The sequence below is a fragment of the Tachypleus tridentatus genome, chromosome 6 (genome assembly GCF_004210375.1).
Source record: "Tachypleus tridentatus isolate NWPU-2018 chromosome 6, ASM421037v1, whole genome shotgun sequence".
Lineage (NCBI taxonomy): Eukaryota > Metazoa > Arthropoda > Merostomata > Xiphosura > Limulidae > Tachypleus > Tachypleus tridentatus.
In genome coordinates this window covers 94,792,082-94,809,330 of record NC_134830.1, presented here as the reverse complement: position 1 = coordinate 94,809,330, position 17,249 = coordinate 94,792,082, and the positions used below count along the sequence as shown (strand labels likewise).

At 29.4% G+C, this 17,249-nt stretch overlaps 1 protein-coding gene across 5 annotated transcripts in view; it reads right to left on the bottom strand.

Moving 5' to 3' along the window:
* Positions 1-17,249, bottom strand: part of LOC143253080 (putative receptor-type tyrosine-protein phosphatase mosPTP-1) — a 235,250-nt gene that overhangs the window by 16,602 nt on the left and 201,399 nt on the right. For all 5 annotated transcript variants that reach the window (XM_076506296.1, XM_076506298.1, XM_076506293.1 and 2 more), the window contains exons 16-19: positions 14,601-14,735; positions 12,235-12,386; positions 11,671-11,806; positions 4,516-4,677 (exon numbers count right to left, since the gene is read on the bottom strand). In XM_076506296.1, the coding sequence (XP_076362411.1) occupies positions 4,516-4,677; positions 11,671-11,806; positions 12,235-12,386; positions 14,601-14,735 (585 nt within the window). The remainder of the gene's footprint in view (positions 1-4,515; positions 4,678-11,670; positions 11,807-12,234; positions 12,387-14,600; positions 14,736-17,249) is intronic.

The following is a 17,249-nucleotide window of genomic DNA, read 5'->3' as shown; positions in this document are numbered from 1 at the left end:
AAGCATTAAGGTTTGTTAAGCAATGTTTTTTTCACACATTTTTATTTTTGCATGTTGCCTATCCAATTTACAAAGCAATTTTTATTTTAAAATTGAAAATACTTTTATGCATCAGAAAATTTTAAAAATTCATATGCAAAATCCTATGATGTCTATATAGTTTTATCAAAAGTTTCTTAAGGAAAAACTATATTTTATGTTATTTTCATTAACAAATCTCTGTATGGGTACAGTCAATTTGACCAATCTTGTAACTACCATATAAAATTAGGAAATGAATATAAAGTATGCCTTTTTTGTTACTATACATTATAAAACAAAAACATAAATGTTTAGACTAAATAGCTTAGCACTATCAACAGTTATATTTTTTACTGCATATGACAGTTTTAGCACCCTATATTCAAAATTTTATTAAACTACTTTTTATTCATGTCATTCCAGTTAGAATAGCATAAAACCTTAGCTAACAGTCCATATTTTAATCATATACAAGTTTTAAGTTCTTAATTCTATAAGGCAATATTTTGAAAAATCTTGAATTTACCCTAGTATGACATGAGACATTTTTTCTTAGCATGTTATTATCTCTATTTTATCCACCACCCCTTGAAAAAGTATGAAGTTAAATACAAATTACTCTCTATACAATTATTATAGTCTTAAACTTTGGTCACAAAACTATCAAACAGAAAATCAGACCCCACCTGCCACATAATCTCTTTCATAATTAGTTAATAGTTCACTCTTACATTTAATTATATATTACCTATAACCAATAGAAACTCAAGGTTTTCGTCTATCAAATGATGTGTTTTATAACTTTATATTCTGAACAGTTAAAGGTCAATTTCATTCAGAATAAAAACAACTTTTCCATGATTAAGTTAATGGCTAGCTTGAATGAATTTGTAACAATCGTTCTCACAAAGTTAGAAAACCAGAAAGGTAAGGAAATCTGTCTACTTATTACTTTATAACATTAGAAAGTTAGAAGTATTAAATCTACAAAGACTTTAAATGAGTGCAAAGAAGTCACATGGCCAGTCATATAGACCAACCTCATATTGAAAGAGTTAAATATCATAATATTATATATTTATATAAACTTGTTATTTTTATTATATTGACCTTTCAGCTGTACCTGGCTAACAATACAGAAGTTACAAAGACACACACATGCACTGATGTTATCATATCCAATAATATAAAACTGACCTTCAGAAAGTGACCTATCTTGGCTGTGTTTTAGTTCACAAGTAATATTTTGTATTATATAGTCTTGTTTGAATCATCATACATTATATATGTATATAGATTATTACAGTTTAGAAATACATTATTAAACTTATTCTTCTTAAAATATAGAACTAAGTAAAGAAGTAAAGCAAACAATTATCTCTTCTAGCTATGACCTTTGAACTTGGTTGCTGCTTGACATAGATTGCCGAGTCTTTGAAAATTTTGCTCATGGAAGATATTAACCAAATTTTATGGTTCAATATATATATATATATTTCAGAAACGTAATACTGACAGAGTTAAGTAAACAAAGTCAAAAGAAAGGACTGCAATAAAAACAGCAAATGCAAACCTTTGACTAATCATATTAGTTTGTTATAACCAAAAACAAGCTGAAACAAAAATAAATTAACATATTGGCTCCCAAGCCTATTTTGCAGATACTTTCCAGGATCCCACTAGTCATTTTACAATTACTTTTTTTTAGGAAGAGTGTATGTGTAGTTGTTGTGTCCCAGCTGATAAATGGCCATTTAAAAAAAAATAGAGCACAACTCACCATTGGATCATGTGGAGCCAACATGTTAAAAATAAAAAATACTGCACTAATTGAAAGGATCCCAGGGTACAAGCTACAATGTGGGATATAAAATGTACCCTAGGTTTTGGAGGTGACTGTGGAAGTAGGACCCACATTGTGGTGGGGATACACTATCTATCAGTCTTAACCTCCATTTGCCAGTCTCACATAAAGAAAAATAAAGTAAAAGACTAGCAATAGAAATAATAGGTACAGAAACAGAAATTAGGAGAGAGAGAGATGTGGGTGTTCGAGCCTACAACATCCCACACCTTTATTACCCTACACTGCCTGCAGACAGGTGTAAGAAGGTGACTGCTTTACAAAGCTGAAAAAGTGAGCATGTTTGGTATGATGGGGGATTTCAACCTGTGACCCTCATATTAGGGAACAAGTGCCTTAACCATCTGGTCATGCTGAGCTGGTTCTTTATAACATGGAAGTAACCTTTCCACAAAATCTATTCAACACTTATCATTGTTTAAAAACGTTATTCACACACAGTGTTACTATATTGTTACGCTTTCTCTCTTACTTCCACTCATGCATTCTTAAAACCCCTTAACACTCAACAAAAATAATTTGTGCTCTTTTGAACTGAAAAGGTATTTGATGCCATTTAACTCTTTCCATATGGGTAGGTGTCATACAGCGCATTATCATGTTTTCTACACTTACAATCAAATTTTTATCTCACTGTTAATTTTTGATTGCACATACACAAGTTTGGAATCACATTTTAGCTTATAGTATAAATTTTAGTATCATAACTAATTTCTTTATTCAAAAATAAATGCTATAAAAGTTGCTAAATATAGATTTTTTATGTGTCACACTGTACAGTGTATGTTTTGCTTCTGCTTAGATTGTATTGTGGGCAACATAAAATGTAAAGTCTATAGCTTTTAATGAATTAGAAGCTCAAATTACCAATTTGCCAGTCTCACATAAAGAAAAATACAGTAAAAGACTAGCAATAGAAATAATAGGTATAGAAACAGAAATTAGGAGAGAGAGAGATGTGGGTGTTTGAGCCTACAACATCCAACACCTTTATTACCCTACACTGTGTTTTAGTTCACAAGTAATATTTTGTATTATATAGTCTTGTTTGAATCATCATACATTATATATGTATATAGATTATTACAGTTTAGAAATACATTATTAAACTTATTCTTCTTAAAATATAGAAAATAAGTAAAGAAGTAAAGCAAACAATTATCTCTTTGAACAGCTATAATATAAAATAAAATTCTCCTACCTTTTCTGTTTACAGAGATAAATAATATTACACTTAATGAACCCACCTTCCATGCTTGCTTCTCAAATACATGTTTATAGCCAATCAAAATCACTTATTTTTAATTATGCAATCCTGTCAGTCATTTTAAAGAACTTAACACAAATGAAGTCATTATAACTGTTGGAGAGTTTGAAATCTGATGAACAAGGTAAGTACTCCAAATGAAAATTATATTAAAAAAAAAATCCAAATGCAGTGGATTTTGTGGTCCTGGTATAGTGATTTATAATTCCTTATTATTCAAAAATGTATAAGTAAAACCTCCAAAAACTATTATTTTTCACATCATCCATGTGCAAAGTTTAAGGAGGCTTAGCAAGTGCAAAAACTTTGTAACATTGTTAGTAAAAATCATCATTTTTTATATATATTTTATTTGCTGTTCTATGTCTTAAGAAAAGTAACTGAAAAGTAAGAATTTATTTGTAAATAGTAACAATTTTTTTATACACATATAAAGTATATTAATTGAAATGTTACTGTATTTTACAAAACACAGGTACACAGTATTAAGACTAAGATGAGCAAAACATTTGTACTTTATCAAAGTCAGTTTTATTATACTGCATGTGCCACACGATTTCCAACTTGTGTGATGGGATAGTTAATTAGACATGATTCAAAGGTGAATAAAACAAAAATTAATAAATATAAATAATTGTATACTTTTACAACATTTAAGCTATTTAGAATAAACAACTGTTGTTTTCCGTTACATAATATGCTATCATTCTAAAACGAAAAAGGTTATTTAGATTTATTTCCTAATGTTTTATAGTGATTATGAGTTTGGACAACTTTCAGATGAATAAACGTGTTCTTAATCTTGAAATCAAAATTACTTTGCATATTGGATAGTCAACGTTTCAAAAGCAAACATTCATTAACAAATCTTTAATTAAAATACATAATTATAAAATCTGATACTTTATGTACAAAATCCTTGTAATGTTACCTGATAGTCAGCAAAATTATGTAAAAATACACATACATTATCAAAAGTCAAAGCATGATTAATTTCATGGTTACTTTGGTGGTAACATAGTAGTTGCAATGCACTAAGCCCTGTAGTTAACAAGTAAATTAAATAGTTAAAATTAGCATTTTGGTTGTGAAGTAAAACAATGAATTGGCAAACCTCACTTTATAAAACACATTAGGTAACTGTTTGCTCTCAAACTATTTTGGATGATGAGAGCTGGTATATCTCAAAATTACAATTCTTAGTTTACAGCTGGTCATGTTATGGTATTTGATATTCTATATAAGCAAATATATTTTTCTTTGTAACAAGATAAACAAACAATTTAGTTATGTATGTAATAAAAAGCATAGCAAACAAACGTATATTCAGTTTACTCTTGTAGTCTTATTACTTACTCCTCACCTTAAACTGTTTTTCCAGTAAAGGCCAGTGGCCCTTCTCTCCATCTACACTCTCAGCTGTCTGTAGCATCTGGATGTAGCGAGGCAGCTGGTTCCCTGAAACTTCAGTATCTCCACTCTCAATAGCCTCAAGCAAAGCATCATGGATGAAGATATACTGATCCTAAAAAAAGAACACAGAAACAAGAAAACAGGTCATTGTGAAATTTAATTCCAGGGGTCCAATGAAAACTGTAATGCATTATAAAAATATGGTAGGTTTATCACTTTTCAAGTCAGGAAATCCAGGAATATCTATCTGTATGTTTTTATGCTTTGATCAAGACATGGATAGCCTGTGTACCTGTTTACACTGTTTAAAAACTTGTCAAAGAAGTAATAGTTGGTGTATCTAGTTGTTTTGAATTGTAGCTTGTAAATACATGAACTATCAGTGTATGTGGTTATGGCGAATTATAGTTTATAAACACATGAACTGCATCTTGTAAAGACACTGATGGACTCTCAAGCTAACTATTACATATTATATATAATTTAAGTACAATAAATGACTTTTTGGTCCATCTAGACCATCTCATACACTAATCTTTAACAGAAAAATAAAAATAAAACCAGTCCTGATCACTCAAATATTTATCAAGCTATAAACCAACCACTTTGTTAGAAAAATAAAGCTGTCTCAGCTGAAAAATGATTTAAAAATCTTAAATATCTTGTTCAGATCCCCTCTAATGACAGAGATCTTAACCTGTCCTTGTATGACAACCTTTACATCCCATACATCATCCTAGTAGTCTTCCTCTTATCCCTTTCCAACAAGTCAATGTACTGTCTAATATAAGGAGTCTTTATATAAAAATATAATATTTCAAATGTGGCCTAACTAATGACCTATACAATGAAATTATAGCCTCTAAACCTGTATACACTACCTATGCCGATGCAACCTAAGATCTTAGGTTGTATCTACAGAGTTGTTATAATAACCCTGTAACAAAAGCTATAAATGACATTTAACAGACTTTGTAAAACAAGCTTTCCCACTACTGATGCTAGGCTAATAGGCCTATAGTTACTGAAGTAATCTAACTGCAACATTAATCCAACTTGACTGAACCCCATTTATAATTTTCTACTCTTTAACCTCTACTTTCTTTCATCCAGCTAGCTTTCTGTCCAATGAGCCAACCTATCTTCCAATATCTACAGAGATAATGTTATTTTAATAAGCCTTTTATATGGCACCCAATCAAATGGTTTCTGAGAATCCAGATACACCAAATTCTTACCTATACTCTTCATCTATGATAGCAGTAAACTCTTCAATAAATTTAAGAAGATTAGTATTTATGGGGGTTATGAGGTCGGTCAAATTGACAGATCCCACAGAGTTAGGGTAGAGAAAATAAAACAAAATACAAAGTCTTACTGAAAACGGAATTTGAAATTTATTTAGAAGGTTTTAGAGGTTAGACAAATAACATTTGAGGTTTTGAGATAAAGAATAGTCTTTTAAACAGACTAGTAATGGAATAGACTCAATATTTCTGCAAACAAATCTTTTGTAAAAATACTTCAATAACAAATCTGATTTTTGGGGGGTACAAAACACTTGCAATCTTTACTAAAAGTCAACCAAATTTGTAAAAATACACATACTGAATCACAAGTTATAGTATAAATACTTAAAGTGTGCAAATGTGATATGAATTTGTGCATGTTATATCAAGCTCATAGCAAAAGGGTTAAATGACTTTTAACAGACTTTCAAAAACAAACTTTTCCATCACTGATGTAAGACTGATAGGCCTATAGTTATTGAAAGAAATTTTATCACCTCCCTTAAAAATAGGAGTAACATTAGCCAACTTCTAATCATCTAGTGAATTCTATGTTTTCATTATATCAAACACCAGTGTCTAAGTGTGGTGACCTGGTGCTTGTTCAATACTTCAACTCTTAGTAAATTTAGTTTTAGTCAATTATAGTCTGTTAATATATGAACTGTTATTGTATCAAATGTGGTGAAATCTAGCTTGCTAATACAGTATATCTAGTTGTTCTGAATTATAGCTCATCAACACATGAACTGTCACTGTTATCTGGGTGAGGTGAATTCTACCTTATAAATACATGACCTGTCATTTACCTACTTGTGGTTAACAATAGATTGTCAATGCTTGAGCTGTCAATATACCTAGCTGTGGTTAATCGTAGCCTCTTAAGACAGGAACTGCCAGTATATATAACCAGTGAATTATAGCTTGTCAACAAGTTAACCCTCTCCTAAGGGCATTTTTCTTTCATGTATCACATAGTTTTTAGTGAGTTACATTCAAATTTTAATTCAACTACTTTCTTTTCCTGGTATACCAATAAGTATACCAAAAAATGTAGCAAGCAATCCTTATTTTAATAATATACAAATTTTATGTTTTTAATTTATTTACCACTCCTCCAAGAAGTACAAAATTTAATGTAAATTACACATTATGATGATGTCTTTGCTCAGACAAAGCGTAATTTTCATACCATTCAATGTTGTTTAGTTATATAGCCATCAAATAGCAAATCAGACTCTTCTTGCCACATCCTTTCTTTCAGAATATGCCAATAGTTCTATCTAACGTTTCATATTCTGTCATTTATAACCATAGAAAGCCAAGATTTTAATTTATCAAATGATGTATTTACTAACTTTATTTTCTGTTTTTTTCAGTTCCAGTTCAAATTTCATTCCCATAGGAAACACACTGATAGCTTGAATGAAATTGTCACACCTCTTGTGATATAGTTTGAAAGTCAGAAAAATTGCAGTAGTTAAGGGATACAGCAACACTTTTGCATTTATTATTCTATGTGGTTTATTGAATTATTTCATTTAAAAAATTATTATAATAAAAATAATAAATCCATATAATGTTATGATATTTAGCTCTTTCAATACAGGGTCAGTCTATATAACCGACAATGTGACCTCTTTCAGTTTTTTAAAGTCTTTGTAGATTCAATACTTTAACTTTCAATATAGGGTATCTTCACAAAATTTGACAGTATTTCACTTAACATAATAAGTTTTCACATACAAAAAAATCACATTTCTTAGTGAAGTATTGTTAATAAAATAAAATAATGATTTGCCCTTGAAAATATTGAGTATTTGCTTTGATTACTTCATGTACAAAGTAATTTTCATGTTAAAATTAAAAATACTTTTCTTTATCTCAAAATTCTCAACCTACCTTTGTGTAATCCTTAAGACCCCTTAAATACACTTCAAACGTTATTTTTTTCACTAAAACTTGATTGTTTATATCTGTTATTTCCTCTAACCTAACAAAAAAAAACACCTTATTTCTTTATATAATGACCTCATGTTGTAATATGAAACCATATTTGTTTATCCTAGTTAGCTCTAAATTCATAACAGTATACATCTTTTTATAACTATATTTTATTGTTATTATTTATTTTACTTAATCTAATTTTTAACTAATCTGAAAATATTCTTATTTTTACATTTTAGTTACTTTTATAATAATACATAAAGAATAAACATGAACATCAAGAAATAAAATACTTATCAAATCGTTTTTTTTCTTACCCTCAGCTGTTGAAGAAAGTTAACCCTAACTTTTTTATACTACTCATAGTATTGTATCAGGTCATCCCATATGTAATGTCCAAAAATTTAATACAGAAAGTGCATTATCATTTCTGTCTTTGTAGAAAGCTTTAATGACTAAAATATGTAGTAGGACATGTATAAAAATGTTCAGACAAATAAAAGAAACTAACCAAATTTTACTTTATCAGATCATTAATCAAATAAACCCTTATGAAGATGGATGTGTCTAAGGAGCACATTAGGTATATAACATTTTATGAATTTAAAAAAGGCAATAACACAGCAGAAACTAATGAAACATCAGGTGGCTACATCAAGTTCAGATCAGGTGGCTACAGTTTAAGTGATGTGCCACATTCAGGTTGTCCTGTTGAGTTTAATGATGACTTGCTGCTGGCTACACTGATGAAGATTGTGCTGTAACAGTTGAAAAACTAGCACAGAAGCTTAATTCAACCCATTCAAAGGTTCACCATCATCTGCAACAGCTTGGAAAGGTGTCAAAACTTGGAAAATGGATCCTCCATATTTGACAGAAGCCAACCTTACAGCAACTCACATGAATGTAACTCACCTTTCTGGGACAGGTTAGTGACTAGAGATGAACAATGGATATTGTATAAAAATGTGAAGTGCTGCAGACAATGGCTCAGTGCAGGTAAACTGGCTAAAGCATAGCCCAAAATGGACCTCCATCCTAGGAAATTCTTGTTAAGATTTGGTGGGATATTGTTGGTGTGATCCACTTTGAATTGCTGTCACTCAATGTAACAATTACATCAGACTTCTATTGTCACCAGTTAAAGCACTTGAATGTTGCACTGAAAGAAAAGAGGCATGCTTTGATCAATTGTAAAGGTGTTTCATTACACCTGGATAATGCATGACCTGATACAGCAAGGATCACATCTACAAAATTGAAGAGCTAGACTGGCAAAGAGCTTGGAACATGAAAATGTCAAACTACCCTCTCTACATTCTTTTCCACTGAACCCCAAGAATTTTACAGAAATGGCATTCCAAAGATTGTGAATCATTAACAGGAGTTAATTAATAATAATGGAATATATATTATTGATTATATAAAATCCTTTCTCTTTTTTCTGAACCTAAAATTGGACAATACTTAAGGGATGACCTGATAATTAATTTTTATTTAATTAAATAATGCTACAAATAATATAGACTAATAACATGCAAAAAAGTAGAGAAATTCTCTTGTGTCTCAAAATTTTTCTGGCTTTCTAACTCTACAACAACAGTCAATACAAATTCTGGTAGTTATTAACTTTCTATTGGGAATAATTTTAGTACTCTGAGCAAAATTGGTATTTAACAGTTCAAAACATAACATTATGTTATTTGATAGACAAAAACCTTGAGTTTCTATTGGTTATAGCTACTATATAATTAAACATAAGAGTGAACTATTAATAAATTGTGAAAGAGAGGATGTGTCAGGAGGGGTGTGGTTTTCTATTCAAAAGCTCTGTAACCAAACAAAGTTCAAGACTATAAATGTGGTTTATCTGAGCAATGACAATTTCATAGAGTAATTTTCATTCGATTTCCTACTTTTTTCAAGGGGTGGTGGATAAAATAGAGATAATGACATGCTAAGAAAAAACATGTCATGTGTGTCAGACTAGGGAAAATTAAGGATTTTTTAAAAATATTGTCATGTAGAATTAAGAACTTAAAACTTATATACTATTAAAATATGAATTATTAGCTAAGATTTTATGCTATTGTAATTGATATAACAAGCAAAACATAGTTTCATAAAATTTTTAACATAAGACACTAAAACTTTATGTTATGAGCAATAAAAAAATACCAGGGTGGATAGGGTTAAGGAAGTGTTTAAATGATGCAAATGAAATTTGAGAATTTTGTGTCAAAGAAAAGTATTCTGTAATCAGGACATGGAAATCACTTTGCACTCAGAACAGTAGGAAAAAGAAAGAAAATCTATATAAGTTATATATATATTCATGAACAAATTTTTAGTAAAAACACTTCATTAAAATTGTAATGTTTAATAAATGTCTGCCAAATTTTGTGAAGAAATAAATACTGTATCAAAAGTTATAGTATGGAAACTAGAAGGAGTACAAAGTGGTTATGAGAGTTCAGTAAATTTAACTGACCTGTAATTAAGAGTTAACTGTCAGTGCACCTAGTTGTGGTGCAACATTGCTTGTCAACAGATAAACTGTCAGTGTATATAACTGGTGAGCATATGAATTTTTTAATGTGTCTGTCAGCACTAATTAGTACCTTGTTAACACATAAACTTTCAGTTCAACTGTCAATGTTGCTGGCGGCTTACAAATAAGATAAACTTTCAGAATATCTGCCGATGTTTTCTAATAGATCGCCCACACTTGTACTGCCAGTATACAGTTACGACAGAAAGTGTTCGTACCCCTGCATCGTGAGTAGTTATTCCTCATAACTTAAAAAGTATCATGATTAGGATAATGAAAGTATAGTATATTATAAATATTATACTAACACACATCTACATAAATCTTATAAGTCTTTCATGTATAAAAGTCAGATTTCAATAAACTAAAAAAAAATTTAACTGTGAATATATTTATTCTTTACTTTGGTTAGTCTGAGTAAAAAATGATTTTCATGTTAAGACTGAAATCTATTGGAAGTTTTAGAGATTATGAAAATAAAATTTGAGATGAAGTAAAGTAGTTTTATTCTTTTAATTTTTACTTTCAGTAATCAGATTTTGAAAAATGAAAACCTAGGCTTCCTTTGGTTATAAATAATATATCATTAAATGTAAAAAGGAACTATTAACAAATCTTGAAAGAGAAGATGTAACAAAGGAGGTCTGATTTTCTATTTTATAACTCTGTAACCAAACAATATTGAAGACTGTAAAAATTATGTTTTGTCTCAGTGATGAAAATTTTAGTGAGCAAGTTACAATAAATTTTGTACTTATTTGAGCAGTAGTAAATAAATTAGAAAAAATATCACATTTCTTACACTGAGGTAAATTTATGATTTTTTTTTCTTCTGAATATTGCCTTACACAATTAAGATCATAAAAGGTATGTACTATTAGAATATGGATTATTAGCTGAGTTTATGCTTTAGTAATTGGTCTGGTATAAATAAAAAGTAGTTTGATTAAATTTTGAATGTATGTCACCAAAAAGTTTGTGATATGCACAGTGAAGACATGGTGGGAGGTTTAATGGGTTTGACTAAGATAAAATATAACTCTGTGATGTTGTTTAAAAGAATAAAAAATACTGAAACACACTTTAATATCTTGTATAAACATGGGAAAAGCAGTCAACTGTAAAGACATTATTAAAACTGCACTAAATTAAAATATATCTAAGAATGAAATATGACATAACAAGTACTTAAATAATGATTACATGTAAATGCTATTTTAACATCAATGTTAGGTTTTTGGCAAAATAAAATGATTTACTGGCTTTTCAATTTGCATAGTCTTTGTCACACATTTTTTGTTGCACTGTCAAACCTTACCTCGGTCTGAACCAGAAAGTTCCTCTGCTGTCGTATGTGTTTTAGATAGCCAAATGCATTTATACTCTGTCGGTGACTGATTTGCTTTAACATAGCATCAATAACTATATATGTTCCAGTCCTACCAACCCCAGCACTGGAAATATATCATGCAAAAATACTATTAGTTCAGCTAATTCCAGCATGAGAAATAACATATTGACACCATACCTTGTTTAAAATAAACATTTAAAAAAACACTAAAATTCTTGATTAATTCATGAAACTTGACTAAAACAATAATAGTTTAAAAATATTTAATATTTAACAGTAATGATATTAGAAGAAACATATATATAGCTTAACAGTATCAATACTAATACTGATAGGACATGAACTCACAAGTAAAAAACACTAAATCTCAAAATATACCTGACTTAAACTTAAGAATTATTTTATATTTAACCTGATAAAAATCATAAACCTTAGAATACCTTTAATTGGTTAATAACATACTGATATACATTAATAATGTTTTAACTATATGTAACAATGCTACAGACATATATTTTCTATTATCCACACCTGCAGTGAACTATAATTGGACCTCCATTTGCAGGATTAGCTGCAGAAGATTTGCGCACAAAACTCAAAACAGGCAAAGGATGATCAGGTACACCATGGTCGGGCCAGTTGGTGTAGTGATACTGGTATACTGTTCTCTCGGCTGACCGTTTCTAATACAATATATATGTACACACATACACACACAAAGAAACATTATCTTTTAATCACATACCCAACTGGGACAAGATTAAAACTTTAATATTTGTACATCATATAGTTTATATGGGTAAGAACATTTTCTAAACCAAGAACTTAAAACAAACAATACAATGATGTTAAATTCAAGTCACTATAATAATATACCTACACATACGTGTTAACATACATAACCATAAATTATGTTAATATCGAAGTGTAATATTAATATGCAAACAATAATAACTTTCATTTTATAATAATCTTTAGTCATTACAATTATATGACTATATAAATGCACTGCAAACACTGATGTCAGATGGATTTCACATAAAACATGAAAAAAATGCATTAAAATGATGCAATACCCTATCACAGTAATTTCAAGTTACTTACAAATTTACAACTGCTTTACATTGATAATGTATTTTTTCTTTACCTTTCATACACACTTCAATTAGCACTAATTTAAGGTAATGTGAGTTTGTCATTAAAGTTAACCCTTTCACAACAAGGCAGAGGTCGAAGGCCATGTCACTGCATTTGTTGACTTGCATTCAAAATTTTATTGACGTACTATTTTATGAATTTATGTCAGTAAGTTTGGAATCAAATTGTAGATTGTAATTCAGACTTATTAATATTATATACAAGTTAATATTTTAATTGAAAATCTTAAAAGAATAATCTAAATATAGATTTTAGTGAGTCTTGAGGTATGTTGAATGCAGCACTGTTTAAACTTAGATGTTCGTGATGTCAAAATATTGATTCTATACTTTTACACAAATTAGGTACTTAAATTACTAATACTGACAAGTTAGATTATAAAATAAGAACTTTACATCTTTATTTTGCTAAAATATGGCTTGTGTTCTGAATCAAACAGTGTCCCCGTTCAACACTCAAAATGGAAATGGTCCCTTACATAAACTTACTTTATTATAACATGCCAATAACCGATCAACAATTTACAATGTCCCAAGAATGGGTTTTCTCTGCCATTTTGCATTCTTTTGATCCAAGATTTCAATGAGGTAGATTGTGTCTTGAAGTATCATATTTTATAAAATCTAAATAAATTTTGGTTAGTAATCTTAATAAATTATGGGGAAATTCGATGGAGGCATTGTAATTAATTTATGATTTTTTCGGTTATTTAACTACATATGTATAAAAAAACTCAAAAATGTCATTTGATATCCTTCATGTGCAAGAAGAGATAACTGTTTGTTTTACTTCTTGATTTATTGTTCTATATTTTAAGAAAAATAAGTTCAATAATACTTATTTCTAAATAGTAATAATCTTTATACATGTATATATAATGTATGATAATTGAAATGTGGCTGTGTATTACAAAATACTAGTCCACTATAACACAGCCAAACAGAGAAGGCTAAAGGTCAGTTTTATATTACTGGATATGTGACCTGGGTGCATGTGAACTATGTCAGTGCAAGTTATGTAATGTTAGGTAGGCATGAATGGAAGGTCAGTATAATGAAAAATAATAAATATACATATATAGCACTATGAGACTTAACATACTTAAGACTAAATATTTGTATTTTCATGTTATAATATGTATTCATTCTAACACGAAACAAACATAATTTATATTTATTTCCTATTTTTTATGATGGTTACAAGGTTGATCAAGTGACAGACCTCGCATAGTTAGAGTATAGAAAATAACAAAATATAAAGTCTTATTGAAAATATATGTTTGAAATGTATTTATAAGGCTTTAGAGATTATAAAAATACAATTTGGGATTTTTAGAACAAAAGTAGTTTTTAATCATAGCATGAAATCACTTTGCACTAATACTAGTAATGAAACAGACTAGTTTAACAAATGAATCTTTAGTAAAAATTTTAAATTAAAAATATGATTTTTTGGGTACAAAAAACTTGTAATCTTTACTTTATATATAAAGTCTACCCAATTTTATGAAGATACACATGTTGTATTAAAATTTATAGTCCAATAATGTACAATTATATAGATAAACTCGTGTTTTGTACTGAGCCCACTGTGAAAGGGTTAAATATGTAAATAATCGTTACTACAACATATACTTAATTCCTGACATCAATCAATTTTCTCTTTATTTGATTTAGAGAAGCACATAACAAAGGTGATTCTACATATTCCATTACTTATACCACATAATTTGTTTTTACTTTTTTAATCTTGAGGTTTCGAATAGTAAAGGTACGAAGTGTGTAAGTTGCCATGGTAACCTCATTGATCATCTTCACTTGAATGATGCCGTAGACTTCATTTCCTTCTTTAGGCCAATACATATCACATTTTCTCTGAAAAGGAATAAAATTAATTCTCAAATGATAGTAAAAGAAAAGATAAAGCTATTAATCTCTTGTGCTAATTCACCATCAGTTTTACATACTTTACATTGATGTGTACATGTACTGTAAACAAATTAATCTCATACTGTTAAATTTATACTCAAGAATTTTCACTGTTATGATAAACTTCCAAATTGATGAATTCCAGATCTCAAATGACTTAAAACAAATAATTAATATTAATTATGTAATCCATGTGTCATATTTCAAATGTTTTTAGCTTTTTTTTCCCTCACAAACTTGGGTCAAAAAATAAAAACAACAAATATTCAGTCTTTCTTGGAAAATATTCAATACATTTACTTTCAGGATATTTTAATAATGTTCTACTATTCAAAAATCTTAAAATGTTTTATTATATTCTCTACCATAAATTATTGCAGAGAACTTTGTACATTATATTTAAAAAATGTTGAGGTTACTCCATTATATCCTAGCATACAAATTTTAGTTCATTTGAAAGAATTTACTATACCAGAAAGAAATATATCAACCACAGTCCTAAATAATTTCAACCTTTTTGAGCATATTTTAAACTGTATCAATCAACAAACTACAATTTTTAATGATGGGCATTTCCCTATATTAATAAAATTCTTACTTCTACATGAAAATTGACATGCAAAACCACAGTGTTTAAAAGAAATATTTACCACCTACAAATTTTATATTTAAAGAATTGCCAAAATAAACATGAAAGATGATGTGAAAGCATGCAAAATAAACAGCTACAAAATGTTAAATACACAAAACAATAAGATCATTTACAAACTCTAAACCTTTTATAACATTAGCCACAGACACTCTGCTACTTAGAAAATTGTGCTAGTAGTAATGATCACTCTCCAGACAATCATTCACTAGGATAAATTTCATTAGTAGGTATTTTAAGAAATGAGAAAAACAAACAATACTGTCTGTATTAGAAACAATTACAGCTTTCAAAACTTTTCTGTAATCACTGTAACAAAAGAATATTCAATTTAGGTCAATCACACAGTGATGCATATAATTATAGAATGTCTATAATAACATTGCTGCAGTGATTTAAACATGTTGTCAATAGGTAGAGTCAAGGATTTGTTTTATTCCAGTAATGGACAATCATTAGAAACAACCTAGCATGTGTTTCCATCTGTAAGGCACTTTCACTGGGTGAAGACTAGTTTGTTCACAGATGCATGACTGGTCAGCCAAAGAGAGAATCTCTGCCAGTAGGCAAAAATGTGGTTGTAAAAGACTAGTATCAGACAGCAGTTTGTAGCACATAAAGAGGACCATAAGGAGTTCTAGAAATGAAACAATTTACTAATTCAATCAACAATATAAATACCTATACCATAAGAGCTTATACCACATATTAAGAATTGGATGTCTGATGAGAAAATATAACCACTGTATAACTACTGATATCAGCATACAAAAAGAACACAGGAGAGGCTGCTGTGTAGAGTGAAGAGACAAGAGTGGACCATTAATGATTGGGTTGGTCAGTCCATTGGTTTAGTGTTTTTTGGCACAAAGCAACTAGGCTATTTGCACCAAACATCTAGTAAAAAGTTAAACTTAAAATAAAATTATCAAAATTCATAAAAGGGAATTAAGATAAAACAAAACAAAGTTTAATTTTTGAATTAAAAACATAAATAACATTAAATTCAATATTTACATCTAGTCTACAGTAGTAAGACAAACTCTACAGTAATACAAGTTGTAAAGGACTTTCTGTAACATAACTGTAATTATCATAACTCGCCAGGATGACACAAATGGATAAGTTCAAAAAGTAATGTCAGTGACCTGAACTTGGCCTTTCCAGTCCAGTTTCAAGTTATTTGACATTACGATCATTTTCAGAAAGTAAAGTAATACAAGTTTTAAATGACTTGTATCAAAATTTTAATTATTATAATTCACCAGGATGACTAACAGGTAGTTCAAACTTCAGCGTTATATACGTGAAGTTAGCCTTTCCAGTCCAGTCCTCTTTTCAAGTTATTTGACATTACATCCATTTTTGAATTTAAAATCACACTTAAAAGGGAATAACATTAAAAAAAGGTCTAATGTATGAATTAAAAAACATAAATAGCACTAAAAAGATTAATGGCCTTTAAAAGACTAAAACATTTCTAAGGTGGACAGTGTCACTATTGCCAATAGCACTGTCTAATGTTACAGATAAACCTTGGGACAAAACGTTTAAAATGAGAGACTGCAAGATAGTAAAATGTGGCTTACTGTGACCTGAGTTTCACACAAACTACACATTGGTGCATCAGTTCCAGATAAAATAAAATGATGAGTTAAAAAACTGTGACCATAGTCTAGTTAGAACAACTTCCTCTTTCCAATCCTTAAGGAACCAAGATGGCCAAACTCCAGTAGGGGGTTTTATGTGGAAAAGCTTGTTTTCACATTGTTCACTCCAAGTTGACTGAAAACTGGTATGGAGCCGAGACT